This window comes from Rhinoraja longicauda, chromosome 4 (assembly GCF_053455715.1).
Source record: "Rhinoraja longicauda isolate Sanriku21f chromosome 4, sRhiLon1.1, whole genome shotgun sequence".
Classification (NCBI taxonomy): Eukaryota; Metazoa; Chordata; class Chondrichthyes; order Rajiformes; family Arhynchobatidae; genus Rhinoraja; species Rhinoraja longicauda.
The window spans coordinates 56,481,080-56,500,097 of NC_135956.1; the positions used below are offsets into that span (position 1 = coordinate 56,481,080).

The following is a 19,018-nucleotide window of genomic DNA, read 5'->3' on the forward strand; positions in this document are numbered from 1 at the left end:
ATCTGAACTTTAAAACAAAATTCTGGAAGTGTTCATGTGAGCCAAGCATCTGTGCAAAGCGTACCTGTGGCAGATTTTTTGTAACACAACTAATTGACTTTTAGGTTTAAGCTAATGCAACTTTCATACTGCAATGGGATGCAGGTTAAAATAAGAGTCTTGACATTTAAAGTTGCATTTGTCAAGACCTTCAAGAAAATGTATTTTTTGTTTTTTTATATCGGGCATCAGAAGATTGGAGGTCCAACATTAGATTTTGTGAACATGTTTGGACTTGCAGGAGATACACCAACTGGGAAGATCAATATAGTTGTGTTGAATGCAAATTGGAAAACTACTTTTTAGTCACTAATCTCTCTAAGATCAAGGTCTAGGTATGGACCAGTTGGTGATTTGTGAAAATTACCCACAGTTTAATGATGTTTAAATTGGGGGTTTTTCCAGTAGTGTGTAGAACAAAGTTTTGTATATTGTACATGGGTCCGGGTCTGTTTTTTCAATTGCAGCTCCTGACTGAATGGCATTCATGCAGTTTATTAAGAGTCGTCTTGCCAGGCATTTATTATAATTCATTGCATATTAGCTGAGGTTTAATTGCAGTAAATGCTCAAAACGTTCAGTTGGTCAAACTTTAATAATTTTGTTTAGAACCTGTTCAACTTACTGACTTGATTTTTCAAAAAGCAAATAAATAGATGTTTATTTTTAATTTTTGGTATGCTACATATTTGTTCGAAAGAATTGGGCTGTTTTCAGGACCTCTTGGTTGAGATGTAAATATCAGTGCACTTGTGTATTATGAACTTGTGTTCAGTTCTATTGACCCTGATAACTGGAGTTTAATTCTGATAAGTGCAAGGTATGGCATTTTGGTAAGATAAACTAGGGCAGGACTTACACAGTGAGTGGTAGGGCACAAGTGAGTGTAATGGAACGGAGAGACTTTTTGGTGCAGCTATATAGTCCTAAAGGTGGTGACTCAGTGGACAGGATGGTTAAGTGTGATTATCACACTTGCCTTCATTGGTCAGTGTATTGAATCCACTGTTGGGATGTCATGTCACAGGTGCAGGAAATGTTTGTCAAGCCATATTTCTAGTACCGTGAACGGTTCTGGTTGCCCTTGTGTCGGAAGGATGTCATTAAACTGGACTGGGTGGAAAAAGAGAGGGATGCTCAGTTGGGCTTCAGTGTGGAAGAGTTAGGCACAAAGGCTTATTGTAGTGCTGTGATCTATCTAGCGATTCAGATAAAAAAATTGTGAATAAGCAAATGTGCAGTGTTGAAAGACAGGTAACAGAAGGACCGCCGATGGTTTAGGCAAAGATTATCACTCCAGATCATTTAGTTAATCAACTGCTCTTATTTCAAGAATGGTATATTTCCTGAGTAATCGGATTTCTCCTTGAAGTTTATGAATTCCAAATATTTTGCAACAAAGGTGATTGACTGGGTTGTGAGCCCCTCATTTGTTTCAATATTAACTGTTGATGCTACTCCATGCCATCACTTTTAGTTTGGCATTAGTTTTCATTCTAATCACAAAGGATGTGTGAAAGTAGTAAAAGCCATCAACTGAGCAAGTTAGTTGACCTTCTGGAAGAGCCTCTCAAATATTCTTACAATTTCTTAAATCTCAGTTGATCAAACATTCTTGCATTCTAACTTTAATAAGAGTCCTTTATATCATTGACTTAATACTTTCATCTGCACCCAATTATAATTCAAAAAAAAAAATTACATTATTCTGCATTCAGAAAATCCAGAGCTGACTGCAAAGTTAACATTGTGCAAGGTAAACTTTTAAAATTCTAGCATAGCTAATTTATATCAGTATTGTGGTCCAATTCAGGTGCTTCCCACAAAAATGTCCTACTCTTCAAACCTCAAGAATGTTATGAGTATGCAGAATCGGCAGAGGAAGACAGCTGATGAGCAAGTGTTACCAGAAGATGAATCCGAAAATTCACGAATAGGGCCGTCTGCTCAAGACCTTGCAGCACAATTAAAAAGTAGTTTACTAGCTGAGATTGGGCTGACTGAAAGTGAAGGACCCCCACTTACATCATTCAGGTAACTATTCTTTGCAATCTTTTGCAACCTGCAATTTCAATTGTGCAGCTATCTTTCAAAGTAGATTAAATGAATGTTAATAACGCACTCCACCATATTCTTAACCTTGTTTGTAGTTTTAGAAAGTCACCTTCTCTTCCTATTGTTTTCATTTAACCTCAGGCCACAGTGTAGTCTCATGGGAATGGTGATTTCTCATGACATGTTACTCGGACGTTGGCGATTGTCTTTGGAGCTCTTTGGCAGAGTATTTATGGAAGATGTTGGAGCTGAACCCGGTTCGGTAGGTAACATGTAGCATAATGACACTACAAGAGAAATTTGAATCATTATTAATTGTTTTCAAAATTATTGTAGTTTTATGCAACACTTGAATTAAATATCTGAATTTTTCCAATAGATCTTGACTGAACTTGGTGGGTTTGAAGTGAAAGAGTCGAAATTCCGGAGGGAAATGGAGAAACTAAGAAATGCTCAATCCCGAGATCTAACTCTTGAGGTAAGAACTTGGTTTGGTTTCATAATTGCACATTGAATATCTACATTTTATCTTTGTCGTTCCCCCCCCCCCCCCTTCTAACATATTCTTGATGTAATATTGAACATTAGTTGCATTTACAAATTGTTTCAGCCTTTTTAAAAAAAAGGCAACATAAGTAAATTAATTTGTGTTCTATTTATTTCCAATCCCTCCTATGGAGTTATTGATTGTGGAAGTCCTCTCGTCCCCTCAGTGCTTGGAGAATGTAGCTACTTACATAAATACGGGTTAGAGGTTATGGGGAAAAGCCAGGAGAATGGGGTTCGGAGGGAGAGAGATCAGTCATGATTGAATGGCGGGGTAGACTTGATGGGCTGAATGGCCTAATTCTACTATCACATGATCTTATGAAATATTCCTGAAGAATAATTAACCAGAGAAGGGGCAGTGTTGGACCTCCTGTTAGGAAATGAGATGGGTCAGGTGACGGAGGTATGTGTTGAGGAGCACTTTGGGTCTAGTGATCACAATGCCATTAGTTTCAATATAATTATGGAGAAGGTCAAATCTGGACCAAGGGTTGAGATTTTGGATTGGAGAAAGGCTAATTTTGAGGAGATGAGAAAGGATTTAAAAGGAGTGAAATGGAACTTTTTGTTTTATGAAAAGGATATAATAGAGAAATTTTGAAATTTTAAAGGTGAAATTTTGAGAGTACAGAGTCTTTATGTCCCTGTTCGGTGGAAAGGAAAGAATAATAATTTGAAAGAGCCATGGTTTTCCAGGAAAATTGGACACTTGGTTCGGAAAAAGAGGGAGATATACAATAAATATAAGCGGCAGGGAGTAAATGAGGTTCTTGAGGAATATAAAGAATGTAAAAGGAATCTTAAGAAGGAAATTAGAAAAGCGAAAAAAAGATATGAGGCTGCTTTGGCAAGTAATGTAAAAGTAAACCCCAAGGGGTTCTACAGATATGTCGATAGCAAAAGGATAGTGAGGGATAAAATTGGTCCATTAGAGAGTCAGAGTGGACAGCTATGTGCTGAGCCGGAAGACATGGGGGAGATATTAAACAATTTCTTTTCTTCGGTATTCACCGAGGAGAAGGATATTGAATTATGTGAGGTAAGCGAGACAAGTAGAGTAGTGATGGAAATTATGAGGATTAAAGAAGAGGAGGTACGGACACTTTTGAAAAATATAAAAGTGGATAAGTCTCCAGGTCCTGATAGGATATTCCCTAGGACATTGAGGGAAGTTAGTGCAGAAATAGCAGGGGCTATGACGGAAATATTTCAAACGTCATTAGAAACGGGGATGGTGCCGGAAGATTGGCACATTGCGCATGTTGTGCCTTTGTTTAAAAAAGGTTCTAAAAGTAAACCTAGCAATTATAGACCTGTTAGTTTGATGTCTGTGGTGGGAAAATTAATGGAAAAGATACTTAGGGACAATATATATAATTATCTGGATAAACAAGGCCTGATTAGAAACAGTCAACATGGATTTGTGCCTGGAAGGTCATGTTTGACTAATCCTTGAATTTTTTGAAGAGGTTACCAGGGAAATTGATACGGGCAAGGCTGTGGATGTTGTCTATATGGACTTCAGTAAGGCATTTGACAAGGTTCCACATGGAAGGTTGATTAAGAAGGTTAAATCGTTGGGTATTAATAGTGAGGTTGCAAGATGGATTCAACAATGGCTGAATGGGAGATACCAGAGGGTAATGGTTGACAATTGTATGTCAGGTTGGAGGCCAGTGTCTAGTGGAGTACCCCAAGGATCTGTGTTGGGTCCACTGTTGTTTGTCATTTACATTAATGATCTGGATGATGGTGTGGCAAATTGGATTAGTAAATATGCAGATGATACTAAGATAGGTGGTGTAGTTAATAATGAAGTAGAGTTTCAAAGTCTACAGAGAGACTTGGGCCTTTTGGAAGGGTGGGCTGAAAGATGGCAGATGGAGTTTAATGCTGATAAGTGTGAGGTGCTGCATTTTGGTAGGACAAATCAAAATAGGACGTACAGGGTAAATGGTAGGGAATTGAGGAATGCAGTGGAACAGAGGGATCTGGGAATAACTGTGCATTGTTCCCTGAAGGTGGAATCTCATGTGGATAGGGTGGTGAAGAAGGCGTTTGGTATGCTTGCCTTTATAAATCAGAGCATCGAGTATAGAAGTTGGGATGTAATGTTAAAATTATACAGGGCATTGGTGAGGCCGAATCTGGAGTATGGTGTGCAGTTCTGGTCGCCAAATTATAGGAAGGATGTCGAGAAAATGGAGAGGGTACAGAGGGGATTTACTAGAATGTTGCCTGGGTTTCAGCACTTAAGCTACAGAGAGAGGTTGAACAGGTTGGGTCTTTATTCTTTGGAGCGTAGAAGGTTGAGAGGGGACTTGATAGAGGTTCTTAAAATTTTGAGAGGGACGGACAGAGTTGACGTGGGTAGGCTTTTCCCTTTGAGAGTGGGGAAGATTCCAACAAGGGGACATAGCTTCAGAATTGAGGGACAAAAGTTTAGGGGCTGTATGGAATGGGCTTCCGGTGGAAGTGGTGGAGGCTGGCTCGATTTTATTATTTAAGAGTAAATTGGATAGGTATATGGATAAGAGGGGATTAGAGGGTTATGGTCTGAGTGCAGGTAGATGAGAGTAGGTCAGGGAGAGTCGTCGGCGTGGACTGGTAGGGCCGAACGGGCCTGTTTCCGTGCTGTAGTTGTTATATGGTTATATATGGTGTTATATGTACATTAGAAAATGCACCTTCTCCAGCAAGGTAGCGAGTCAGCAGTACTCGTGTGTTAGCTTGCTGCAATTGTTAATGCGATTGAAAGATTCAACTGGGGAGTTTCCTTGACCATACAAGGTTTTTTTGCGTAATCTTAAGTCTTTCACTTTTTTGTGGAAATACTAATATCACACAAATTTAGAAACTACGGATCGGCATCTGGTGTTTAAAATCTGTTGTCGTCCATGCCTAGTCTTTTTCCAAGACTTTTTATATCAGCTTCTTCATCTCAGTACTTGTTCTCTTTTCTTTATTGTAAATAGCTAAGTGGTTTGGAGAATTTTAATTAATAAAGTTAAAAAAGATGATTTTAATGTGTTATGTTTCAGGTTGATCGTGATCGCGACCTCTTGATTCAACAAACAATGAGGCAACTGAATAATCATTTTGGCCGCAGATGCACTACAACTCCAATGACAGTGCACAGGGTGAAGGTCACTTTCAAAGATGAACCAGGAGAGGGTAGTGGAGTCGCTCGAAGTTTTTACACTGCAATTGCTCAAGCATTTCTGTCCAGTGAAAAATTGCCAAATCTTGACTGCATACAGAATGCTAGCAAAGGATTACAAACTAGTATGTATTGTGCAATGTTTCTTAGGAATGCAGTTATTGTGTTATAGAAGAACTCTTCTAAAGGGTTTCCTTCAAGTGAATTATTGTTATAAATTGATCTGTTTTCTACAAAGCATGTTATTAAGCCACTGAACTCTGAAAAATGAACAACATTAATTGCTTACAAAATCTCAATGTTGGATAAAAATTCACTTCTACTGCATCAGTTAAAGATGATTGTTATTCCTATATAATAATAATAATAATAAGCATTTATTTTATATAGCGCCTTACCAGAAGCTCAAAGCGCTTTACAAAAACAATCATAACATAAAAACAAACAGACAAACTATCCTAACGGAGAAGCGGCGAATAAACAGCGCCAGCGTCCTCTCACGTCAGGGTCCGGCAGTAGACAACAAAAAGCACAGGACACACAGATACAATTTTTACACAAACAGCCATCACAGTGATTGCTCCAGGTACACCCTCACTGTGATGGAAGGCAAAGAAAAGTCTTATCTCCTCCTCATTCTTCTCCCGTGGTGCCACGAGGTGATCGAGGCTCCCAACTTTTTGAAGCCCCCACTGGGCGATGGAAAGTCCCAGGGCCAAGCCGAGCAGGCCGATGAAGGTCCTGAGCCCCCACCGGGCGATGGAAAGTCCCAGGGCCGAGCCAAGCAGGCCGATGAAGGTCCTGAGCCCCCACCGGGCGATGGAAAGTGCTGCGGCCGAGCCACGCAGGGCGATGAGGGGCCTGCGAGCGGGTCGATCGTACCTCGCGCTTCGGGGCGGTTGAAGCTGCTACGGCTGGAGCTCCCAAAAACCGGTCGCCAGCCAGGGACCTGCGAGCTCCCGATGTTGCGGTCTGCAGGGCCCACGGCCGAAGCCTCCGAGATGGTAAGTCCAGGCCCTGCGACCGGAGTCTTCAAGGTCGATCCCAGCTGGAGGCCGCCGACTCCACGATGTTAGGCCGTAGCGCGAACGGAGATACGACACGGTAAAGGTCGCATCTCCGTTGAGGAGGAGATTAGAAAAAAGGTTTCCACCACCCCCCCACATACACAGAGTTAAAAATAGAACAAAACGTACATTAAACGATGACAATAGACAAAAAAACAAAAAAAAGACAGAGAGACTGCCGGTGAGCCGCAGCTGCAGAGCACAGCCACGCCCCTTCACATAATGGAGGACAGATTAATAAAATCTACCTTCTTAGATCAGTTCGTGATAGCATGTAGGTCGTCTGATCATTTTAAGTAGGAATGATCATTTTTTGGGAATTATGAGATATAGATTTTAAGTGTAAGTAACTGAAATTTTCAATTTCATTTTGTTTTATAACTTCAATTGTTGGTGTTAGTTGCTAATAGAAGTAATAAAATGAGTATTAAAGTTAAAAATTGTAAGTAGTTGTTTATGGTTTAGGCCTAATGCAGCGCCTGAGGAACCGGGAGAGGGAGCGGGAAAGGGAGAGAGAGAGGGAAATGAGGAGAAGTGGTGGAATGAGAGCAAGCTCTCGTCGAGATCGAGATCGGTGAGTGAACTTGTAATATGTCAAAAAGATTAGTGTGATGATAAGCAACTGAGCATGTGGTGCTGATATTCGCTGTTTTAATTTAGTTCCTTCACCTGAACTGTTAAAATGTGACGGTTTTAGAAACAGAACAATAGGTGCAGGAGTAGGCCATTCGGCCCTTCGAGCCAACACCGCCATTCAATATGATCATGGCTGATCATCTAAAATTAGCACCCCATTCCTGCTTTTTTCCCCATAATCCCTTGATTCCTTTAGCGCTTAGAGCTTAATCCAACGCTCTTGAAAACATCCAGTGAATTGGCATCCATTGTCTTTTGTGGCACAGAATTCCACAGAATCTCTAGGTGAAGAAGTTTTTCCTCATCTCAGTCCTAAATGGCCTACCCCTTATTCTTAAAAACTGTGACCCCTGGTTCTGGGCTCCCCCAACATTAGGAACATTTTTTCTGCTTCTAGCCTGTCCAATCCTTGAAGAATTTTATCTTTCTATAAAATTCCCTCTCATCCTTCTAAATTCCAGTGAATATAAGCCCAGTCGACTCATTCTTTCATCATATGTCAGTCCCGCCATCCCGGGAATTAACCATGTGAACCTATGCTTACTCCCTCAATAGCAATAATGTCTTTCCTCAAATTAGGAGACCAAAATTGCACACAATATTCCAGCTGCGGTCTCACCAGGGCCCTGTAAAACTGCAGTAGGACCTCCTTGCTCCTAAACTCACATGCTCTTGCAATGAAGGCCAACATGCCATTAGCTTTCTTTACTGCCTGCTGTACCTGCATGCTTACTTTTAGTGACTGATGTACAAGCACACCCAGGTTTCACTGCACCTCCCCTGAACCTAATTGACACCAGATTAGAATTTGCCTTCCTGTTCTTGCCACCAAAGTGGATAACCTCTCATTTATCCACATTATACTGCATCTGCTATGCATCTGCCCACGCACCCAACCAAGTCACCCTGCGGTCTCATAGCATCTTCATCGCAGCTCACACTGCCACCCAGCTTTATGTCATCCGCAAACTTGGAGATGTCACATTTAATTCCCTTGTCTAAATCGTTAATATATATTGTAAATAACTGGGGTCCCAGCACCGAGCCGTGTAGCACCCCACTAGTCACTGCCTGCCATTCTGAAAAGGACCTGTTAATTCCTACTCTTTGCTTCCTGTCTGCCAACCAGTTCTCTATCCATGCCAATATGCTACCCCAATACCATGTGCTCTAATTTTGCACACTAATCTCTTGTGTGGGACCTTGTCAAAGGCTTTGTGAAAGTCCAGATACACCAGAGAGAGAGAGGAGCTTGCATTTGGCCCCACTTTTGAAAAGGGAGAAATATACAGTTGAAAATGTATAGTACTACCCTTTTTTTTAAACTGTGGTGTTGATTCAAGTCAGATTAATGACATTGTCACTTTCAAGGGAGTATCCTTATCCAAAATATGTTTGCAAATTTTTTTTTTTTAAACATTGATTTTTTTTTTAAAAAGACATTGAAAAATATTTGCAGAAAACCAAAAAGTGAAAAGCGCAATTTTTTAACTGGATGCACAAGTAACTGCAGATGCTGGAATCCAGTCTGAAGAAAGGTCACAACACAAAACGTTATATGTCCATTCCCTCCACAGATGCTGTCTGACCCGCTGAGTTGCTCCAGCACTTTGTTTTTTGCACAGTTTTTAACTGATTCACTTAAATACTTTCCTAGTTCATAAAATAAAAATCGACCACGAGATTAAGGTAGAAATTGGTCTTTCAAAAAAAATTCTATTTGTTTTTACTTTTGTTTTGGGATCTTTTATGTCACTCATAATTTCACACTGCATCGGTTACCTTAGGAACAGAAATGTTGCTAAGCACAGCAGTACTCTTTAAAAAAATTTTTAAAATACAAACATTTTTACCTTGTTTAACTTGTCACAATTTTAAGAGTATTAGTTTGGAGATAAATGAGCTTTGTATTTCCTTTATGCTGAAAAGTTTAAGAATAAGGGGTAGGCCATTTAGAACGGAGATGAGGAAAAATGTTTTCACTCAGTTGTAAATCTGTGGAATTCTCTGCCTCAGAAGGCAGTGGAGGCCAATTCTCTGGATGCTTTCAAGAGAGAGCTAGATAGAGCTCTTAATGATAGCGGTGTCAGGGGGTATGGGGAGAAGGCAGGAACGGGGTACTGATTGTGAATGATCAGCCATGATCACATTGAATGGCAGTGCTGGCTCGTAGGGCCAAATGGCCTACTCCTGCGTCCATTGAAAAGGTCATAAAACTGCAACATCCTCCAGATTTCTGAGCTTGAAATGCATTTGTGCTATTCCAGAAATTCTGTTTGACAGAATCTAATGACAGTAAACATTGATGGGTTCATTGTCACTGAATGCTCAAAATCTCGATCATGTAGTCTTCAAGGGGTTTAAGACTTTGCTAAGTTGCTAAGACTGACTTTATCCCTGTAACAAGGGGTTTTGAAAATGCAAATTACAGAACTTTTAGGGTTTGTTATTTTTAGAATTTTTTTAAGATAGTAAACTTGCATTCACTGTAGAATTGGACTTTGAGGTTTTAATCACAACTATAATGCATTTAATTAGGTTTGCAATATTCCCTTGAACTATCCATCTGCAACTAGTAATTCTGATATGATACAATCAATGATTAGTTAAGTTAATACTCTTAATTCTGTAGGGAATCAAGAAGGCAGCTTTCGATAGATACCAGACCTTTCCGGCCAGCATCAGAAGGAAATCCGAGTGATGATCCAGATCCGCTACCAGCCCATCGGCAAGCACTTGGGGAGCGGCTGTATCCTCGAGTTCAAGCAATGCAGCCAGTGAGTGATGAGAAATCAGCTTGTTTGGTCCTTTACCCGGCGATTTATACGGTCATAAATGATAGGAGCAGAATAAGGCCATTCGGCCCATCAAGTCTATGCCATTCAATCATGACTGATCTATCTCTTCCTCCTAACCCCATTCTCATGCCTTCTCCCCATACCCCTTGACCCTCATACTAATGAATAATTATCCCTGCCTTAAAAATATCCATTGACGGCCTCCACAGCCTTCTGTGGCAAAGAATTCCACAGATTCACTACCCTCTGAAGAAATTCCTCCTCATCTCCTTCCTAAAGGAACGTCCTTTAATTCTGAGGCTTTGACCTCTAGTCCTAGACTCTCCCACTAGTGGAAACATCCTCTCCACATCCATTCTATCCAAGCCTTTCACGATTCTTATCTTGGGTGCAATTATTTTTGGAGATTTTGCTGCACTGAATTTTTTTATAATTTTGTATAATATAAAGCTGTAATGTATTAATTAAAATTTTGTATTTTAGGCATTTGCAAGTAAAATTACAGGAATGTTACTGGAATTATCCCCTGCGCAGCTGCTGTTGCTTCTAGCTAGCGAAGACTCATTAAGAGCAAGGGTTGATGAGGCCATGGAGCTCATAATTGCACATGGAAGGTAAAGTACATTATCCTTCTCAAGCCAAAAATTGTATATGCTGGAAATGTGAAATAAAAGCAGAAAAAAATCTTGGGATGTTCAGCAAGCATTTGTGGAGAGAGAAACGGATTATTAACTATTCACTCAACAGGCTATGCAACATCTCCACAAATGCCGTCTGACCTACAGCATATCATTAACATTTTCTATTTTTATTCCAATATCCTTCTGAATCTGTATTTGTTATGTATAATTTAATCAGTTTAAATATTACATTTACAGGGAAAACGGTGCTGATAGTATATTGGACCTGGGATTGCTTGATTCATCAGATAAATCTCAGGTAGTGAAATTTTATTACAACTAATAAATCTTGCTACTTGTTTGAAGCAATAGAATATTATTAACAATAACAGAATTATCTTTAATAAAATATATGCAGTAGGGCAAATTATCTGGCTGCATTAATGTATATTTTTTTATGACCATGTTTCAATTTTCGTCAACTTTTATCTATCGTAATCCTTCACCTTCTCAGGAAGTTTAACTTATTATTGCAGAAGCCTGCAATTGCTAGTTGTAGTTTTAATTTTCATTCTCTAATCCTGATGTTTGGATTGCTAATGCCGTTGTAATATTCGAGACTGTTTTAGTTTTGAAATTGCCGTATACCAGAGGAAATAGAAAGAAAGATTTAAATTGGCCAACAAATCAAAGACCTTGCTGCAACTGATGAGTTTAGAAATTGTACTTGATTTTTCTAAATGATCTGTAGCAGGACACTAGAAAACGACATGGTTCCAATCGAAGTGTGGTTGACATGGAATTGGATGAACCAGATGATGGTGATGATAATGCTCCATTATTCTATCAACCTGGAAAACGAGGGTTCTACTCACCAAGGCCTGGCAAAAACACAGAAGCACGCCTGAATTGTTTCCGTAATATTGGCAGGTGAATTAAGTTGTAAAATCATTATGACGATGTACCATTAATTTTTTTCCATTTCATTCTTAAAATTAAATATCATGCCTGTACCTTTGCATTTTTTTTTCAGGATTTTGGGTCTGTGTTTACTACAAAATGAACTATGCCCCATAACGCTAAATAGACATGTTATTAAAGTTTTGTTAGGAAGAAAAGTAAGTATCAATTTTGGGTGTAATTGTGTGTTTGTGGGTTTATAATATATGTAGATCGTACACATTTTATATGAATTTATTGATGATTTTCAATTTATTCCAGGTGAATTGGCATGACTTTGCTTTCTTTGATCATGTGATGTATGAGAGTTTACGCCAACTTATCCTCGCCTCTCAGAGCCAGGATGCATATGCAGTGTTTGCAGCAATGGACCTTGCTTTTGCTATAGATCTTTGTAAAGAAGAAGGTGGAGGACAGGTACGGTGGCACTTTGTATTAAAGCACAATTGTAATTAGAATTATATTAGTGAATGTCTAAATGTATAATTAATGGCCAGATACTAACAGCATTGATGTACAGAGGGATCTTGGGATCCATACCCATCACTCCCTGAAACTGGCAACACAAGTAGAGAACGATAAAGAAAACATGTGGTATGCTTGCCTTCATTGATCGGGATATTGAGCATAATAGTTAGGATGTATTGATGCAGCTTTACATGACTGGTTAGGCCACACTTGAGAGTATTGCGTGCAGTCCTAGTCGCCCCAATACAGGAAGGATGGGGAGACTTTGGAAAGTGCACAGAAGTTTGGTCCTGTTTCCTAAATGACCCGTGTTATTGTGACGGGAGGATGGCGAGCGCTTTCCTTCCGCTTCATAGATACAAAAGCATTGCCCTGGCTCACTGCTCTTCCACCGACACTGGGAAGGCAAGTGAGAATGAGAGAGACGATGCAGAGTAACTCCTGGCCGACTCGCTGACATCTTCCAAGTCAGCAAGTCCATACCGTCTGGTTGACACGGCTGTTCTTGCTGCTCACTTTGTAGCCCCTGGCCAACCGCACTTTCTTCAGTGGCAAGTGGTGAGAAGGGAGAGAGCCCCTCGATGACCAAGGCATCCTGTTAGTGGCGGCGGCAGCCTGACTGTCGGGCAGGGGCGACAACATGAACCACAACAACAACTGAGTCAACCAGACGGTATGGCAGCTGGTGAAGAAGGACTTGCTGGTGCAGACCAGTGATATTTGGTGCCTAGTTTTAAGGTGAAACGACACAAAGTACTGGAGTAACTCAGCAGACTGAATCAGTCTGAAGAAGGGTCCTGACCCGCTGAGTTACTCCAGCACTTTGTCATTTTGTGTATCTACCAGCATCTGCATTTTTTTTGTTTCTACCCAGTTTTAAGGTGATTTGTGTAAGGGTTTATGGAACATAACCCTTGTGTAAGTTGGAAAGTGACCAAAATGATGAGAGGCATTGATAGATTAGATGATCAGAACTTTTTTCCCGGGATGAAAATGCCAAATACTAGAGGGCTAGCTTTAAGGTGAGAGGGACAAAGTTTAAAGGCGATTTATGCAGGGCATGTTTTTTTTCAGTGGAGTGTCTGAAAAACACTGCTGGAGGTGGCAATGGGGTCAGATATGATAGTGGCATTTAAAAGGAAGGGAGGGATATGGATTATGTGCAGGTGGATAAGAGTTGGTCCAGGCATCATATTAGACACAGATACAGTGGGCCGAAGGGCCCGTTCCTGTTCTGTGTTCTATGAATGAATGTGATGACCAATAATAACTATAATTTTGAAAGACGTCTAACAGAACTAATACTAATTCAGTATCTTTTTTTAACTGAAGAAGAGCCCTTTAATAGTAAAGGTTCTTAATATATTAAAAGGCAAACAGGAATTTGTGTTACTATGCAGAGACACAAAAGTCACACGGCACATTTGAAGTTGCACAAGATATTGTGCTATTGGGGCGTGTTACAGAAGTTACAGTATAGATTCTAATCTGTTGATCCCTGTGGCTATTGGAATTGCTAGCTGCAAGTATCAACAAGTTAGAAAATTTGTATTGTTTCATTTGGATCTAAGAAACTACATGATTATAGGTCAGGCAGCATCTGTGGAGGAGAATGGACAAACAACATTACAGATTGAGACCCTTCCTCCTGACTAGTCTCTAATCCAGAGGAAAGGTGATGGCACAAAGGTTTGACTATCTATATCCCTCTACAAGTGTTGCCTGACCCTATGATTTCCTCTCGCTGCTTGTTTTTGCTCCAGGTTTCAGCATCTGCAATCTCTTGTGCTCCAATAAAAAGAATAAGCTTAATTATTTAACCTTTTATGTACACAACAAATATCACAAAATTAACACAATACTTTTAACATTTTTATAATTGATTCAATCTATATGAAAATACAGATGCCTCTTGACATCAAACCTACAGCTATTTTTATCTTTTAGTATTTATTTTCTCTTTGGTAGAAACAATCTGGTCAAATGCCTCTACAGATCTAAAATACTGTAATTCTTTCCTCCTTTGCCACTGCATGTCATGTGTGATCATGTGGAAATTTTAAATGTTTTTAATTGCAGGTTGAACTTGTTCCTGGTGGGGCCAATATTCCAGTCACTCCTTTGAATGTTTACGAATATGTTAGGAAGTATGCAGAATATCGAATGTTGGTGGTTGCTGAGCAGCCTCTCCATGTAAGTGGATATTTTTCTAATGCAAATTTGTAGTTTTTGCTGGAAAAAATCATGTATGAAGTAAATTCTTCAAAACCAATGTAAAACTGTTAATGCTATGGAAATGCTGTTGTGTTGAAAAGATGCTTTTTCGTTTCTTGAGGTTTTGCTCCGTAGTGAGACTTTCCCAAGATTATGAAATAATTTAAATTTTGTTCTAGAGTAAGAGTACATGGCATTTGATATTTCTTGGTCATACCATTGACTCTCATTTGACCCAAATAATGAAGAAGCCTGTGCCTATATGCATGAAATCCTGCACACCATTCAGACTGAGAATTGAAAATAACATTTGTGCCATAAATGCCAAACAGTGGCCTTCATTGATCCACAGTCTTAAAAAGGGTTCTGAGCTGAAACGCCAGCAATCCATTCCCACCACAGATACCAGCCTGACCAGCTGAGTTACTCCAGCACTTTGCGATAAGACACAAGAAAGGAACATCACGGTTATTCTCCGTTTACGTGGATAAGTGTTTGTATAATAATACTTGAGCTCAACTACATTCACGGCAGAATCATTTGTTTGATGTGTTTGATCAAATTATTCCAACATGTAGAGTGTAGTAACAGGTATATACAACAGCTTTTGAAAGTATCATTGATAGTGTCTCACAAACCCCACTACCTTTACTACCAAAAAAACCTAATTGGGAATAATGCCTTCACCTCTAAATTTGTCCCTTGGTCACATGCTCTTCTAACTTGGCCAGATTCACCATTCTTTCACCCTTGAGCTAAAGTCCTCAAATCCTCCTAGCCCAACAGCAATATGGGAATATCTTTGCCACATGCACGGTAGTCTTTTAAGTTGATTCACTACCACATCGAAGCAGTTACTGGGGTTAATACAATAAAACATTAACTTTGCCAGAGGCATCCATGTCATTTGACTAAAGGATCATCACACCCTAGTTAGCTGTTAAATTTGAGTGAAACATTCTGGCTCTGTTCACTTTCAGCACCTTGTAACTGCATTTGGAGCGTAAAGTCCAGTGTGTTGAAATCCTGTCACCAAGGGTTATATCTCTGATAATTTTTGACATTGTTCTTCAGTGTGAACTGAACAATGCCCCAATGCTAAATGATTGTTTTCTCTTTGGAAGACTTGCAAAGATGACAATTAAAACTTACCACATCCTATGATTCTGCTTTACTCTGGCCTTCAAACTGTAATCCTTAGGTAGCATTCTTATCTCTTCAGAGTTTATTTTTATAACTCTATTACTAACCCAGCTAGCAACTGTCTTTCTTTTAACTGTTCTAATAGCAGCTTGCTTTATCTTTTGTTTGAGCTCTTTTTTTTATGAGTAGTTTCCTCTATTTGAAAAACAAAACGTTTCTTTAATTTCTCCTTGCCATATTTTCCAGTTTGCTTTCTTTTTTTAACTTCTTTCTTTTTTATGTTAAGATGGCTTTAAACATTTTGTTTCCATCCATTGCAATATCCCTTTCCATAGGACTTATTCATTTTTGTTTTAAATTATTACCATTGAGATCATCTGCTACTAAAATTACATTTTTGTCAACTTTTTGGTCACCATTATTTTGGCATTTCCATTAAATTAGTCTCAGTTAACTCCACCTGCCGACAGGTATAATGTTATTTATTTGCCTCTGTACTCCACAATTTGAGATTTGTAATAGAAAAAAATAGCATGTGGTGAAAGTGCACATTGTCAGATTTTAATAAAGGCCATTTTTTAATACATTTTGGTTTCACCATGTAGAAATTACAGCAGTTTATACATAGTCCCTCCATTTCAGGGCACCATAATGTTTGGGACACAGCAATGTCATGTAAATGAAATTAGTCATGTTAGTATTTTGTTGCATATACTTTGCATGCAATGACTGCTTGAAGTCTGCGATTCATGGACATCACCAGTTGCTGGGTGTCTTCTCTGGTGATGCTCTGCCAGGCCTGTATTACAGCCATCTTTAGCTTCTGCTTGTTTTGGGGGCTAGTCCCCTTCAGTTTTCTCTTCAACATATAAAAGGCATGCTCAATTGGGTTCAGATCGGGTGATTGACTTGGCCACTCAAGAATTGACCATTTTTTAGCTTTGGAAAACTCCTTTGTTGCTTTAGCAGTATGTTTGGGATCATTATCTTGCTGTAGAATAAACCGCTGGCCAATGAGATTGAGGCATTTGTTTGAACTTGAGCAGATAGGATGTGTGTCTACACTTCAGAATTTATTATGCTACTACCATCAGCAGTTGTATCATCAATGAAGATAAGTGAGCCAGTACCTTTAGCAGCTATATATGCCAAGGCCATAACACCCCCAGCACCGTGTTTCACAGATGAGGTGGTATGCTTTGTATCTTGGGCAGTTCTTTCTCTCTTCCATACTTTGCTCTTGCCATCATTCTGATATAAGTTAATCTTCGTTTCATCTGTCCACAAGACCTCTTTCCAGAATTGTGGTTGCTCTTTTAAGTACTTCTTGGGAAACTGTAACCTGGCCATCCTATTTTTGAGGCTAACCAGTGGTTTGCATCTTGCAGTGTAACCTTTGTATTTCTGTTCATGAAGTCTTCTAGAGTCAGTGGTTATTGACAAATCCACACCTGACTCCTGGAGTGTTTCTGATCTGTCAGACAGGTGTTTGGGATTTTTTCTTTATTATAAAGAAAATTCTTCTGTCATCAGATGTGGAGGTCTTCCTTAGCCTGTCAGTCCCTTTGCGATTAGTAAGTTCACCAATGCTCTCTTTCTTCTTAATGAAGTTCCAAACAGTTGATTTTGGTAAGCCTAAGGTATGATGGCTAACAGTTTTATTCTTGTTTCTGAGTCCCATAATGGCTTCTTTGACTTTCATTGGCACAACTTTGGTCCTCGTGTTGATAAACAGCGATAAAAGTTTCCAAAGGTGATGGAAAGACTGGAGGAAAGACTCGGTGCTGAGAGCTCTCTTATACCTGCATTAAGGAGGCAATTAAACACACCTGAGCAATTACAAACACCTGTGAAGCCATGTGTCCCAAACGTTATGGTGCCCTGAAATGGGGGGGACTATGTATAAACACCGCTGTAATTTCTGCATGGTGAAACCAAAATGTATAAAAATAGCCTTTATTAAAATCTGACAATGTGCACTTTAACCACATGTTATTTTTTTTTTCTATTACAAATCTCAAATTGTGGAGTACAGAGGCAAATAAATAAATGATGGGCCTTTGTCCCAAACATTTTGGAGGGCACTGTATAACAAAAATAATTGAGTAGCTGTATCTTCAGGATTTTATCTGTAGAGGTTCAAGTGTCCCTTTTGTTGACCTTCTAAAGCTCCTTGTTATCTTTGATGTTTTAATAGCAAATAAACCTGTTTTTCTTTCTTAGGAGGATAGAAGTTGATTTGATGCCTTGACCAATTAGTTTCAGGGGAATATAGCTGTTGACAATTTTTTATTTGTTCTTTATCTGAGATGGGATTGCTGTTTGTTCTCCTTTTCCCACCGTACTCATGATATCACACTCTTACAGTTTGAGCCTAAAAATACTAAAGAAAATGAACTGCAAAATCAAAATTGGGATTAAAACTAATGGATGTAAATATCTCCATTGTGATTACATTTTTCTCTTTCTTCTGAGTGGCATATAGTCTGTGTTTTAAGCACTCTTCACCCATTAAACAATACAAGTAATAGACAATAGGTGCAGGAGTAGGCCATTCGGCCCTTCGCACCAGCACCGCCATTCACTGTGATCATGGCTGATCATCCACAATCAGTACCCCGTTCCTGCCTTCTCCCCATATCCCTTGACTCTGCTATCTTTAAGAGCTCTATCTATCTTTTCAATGCATCCTGTGAATTGGCCTCCACTGCCTTCTGAGGCAGAGAATTCCACAGATTCACAACTCTCTGGGTGAAAAGGTTCTTCCTCATCTCCGTTCTAAATGGCCTACCCCTCACCACCAGGCCCCAAGTGGTCAAGATGGGGAGACATCTATCTACCCCCCTCATCCTGAACGCCGGATCCCCCCAGGGTTGCGTCCTTAGCCCCCTACTATACTCCCTGTACACACATGACTGTAATGTTCATAACAAGCAGCAAAAATCTAGCCATCAAGTCACAACTCCAAATAGTAAATCTTGCGTACTGCTTTTAAAAAAAAACTAATTTGCCTTTAATCATTTTTGATTGTGCAAACATACTGCCTTATTTGATAACCTTTACACCCTGGCCAGGTTATAACACCCTGTGAGTGTAGACAATTTTGTGTACTCCTGAACAAATGTTCAGAAAACTATTATTTTTATCTTTTTTTGTTAGCAAGTCTGATTGGAGAACTCCAGAGGAACAGAGTAGCAGCACAGTATGCCATTTAGCATCATAGAGTTTTACTTCACAGAATTGGGTCTATCAACCCACCATAACTGTGCTGACATTTTTGCCCAAATACACCAATCCCATTGGCATGCA

At 39.5% G+C, this 19,018-nt stretch overlaps 1 protein-coding gene across 16 annotated transcripts in view; it reads left to right on the forward strand.

Annotated features, from left to right (window-relative positions):
• ubr5 (ubiquitin protein ligase E3 component n-recognin 5) overlaps positions 1–19,018 on the forward strand; it is a 139,863-nt gene that overhangs the window by 115,456 nt on the left and 5,389 nt on the right. For 7 of the 16 annotated variants that reach the window (XM_078397767.1, XM_078397771.1, XM_078397774.1 and 4 more), the window contains 12 exons: positions 1,835–2,073; positions 2,236–2,356; positions 2,474–2,572; positions 5,685–5,928; positions 7,321–7,444; positions 10,139–10,283; positions 10,788–10,918; positions 11,183–11,243; positions 11,676–11,854; positions 11,958–12,042; positions 12,146–12,301; positions 14,432–14,545. In XM_078397767.1, coding sequence (XP_078253893.1) covers positions 1,835–2,073; positions 2,236–2,356; positions 2,474–2,572; positions 5,685–5,928; positions 7,321–7,444; positions 10,139–10,283; positions 10,788–10,918; positions 11,183–11,243; positions 11,676–11,854; positions 11,958–12,042; positions 12,146–12,301; positions 14,432–14,545 — 1,698 coding nt within the window. The remainder of the gene's footprint in view (positions 1–1,834; positions 2,074–2,235; positions 2,357–2,473; positions 2,573–5,684; positions 5,929–7,320; positions 7,445–10,138; positions 10,284–10,787; positions 10,919–11,182; positions 11,244–11,675; positions 11,855–11,957; positions 12,043–12,145; positions 12,302–14,431; positions 14,546–19,018) is intronic. The other 9 variants (XM_078397773.1, XM_078397782.1, XM_078397783.1 and 6 more) reach the window with 5 other exon arrangements.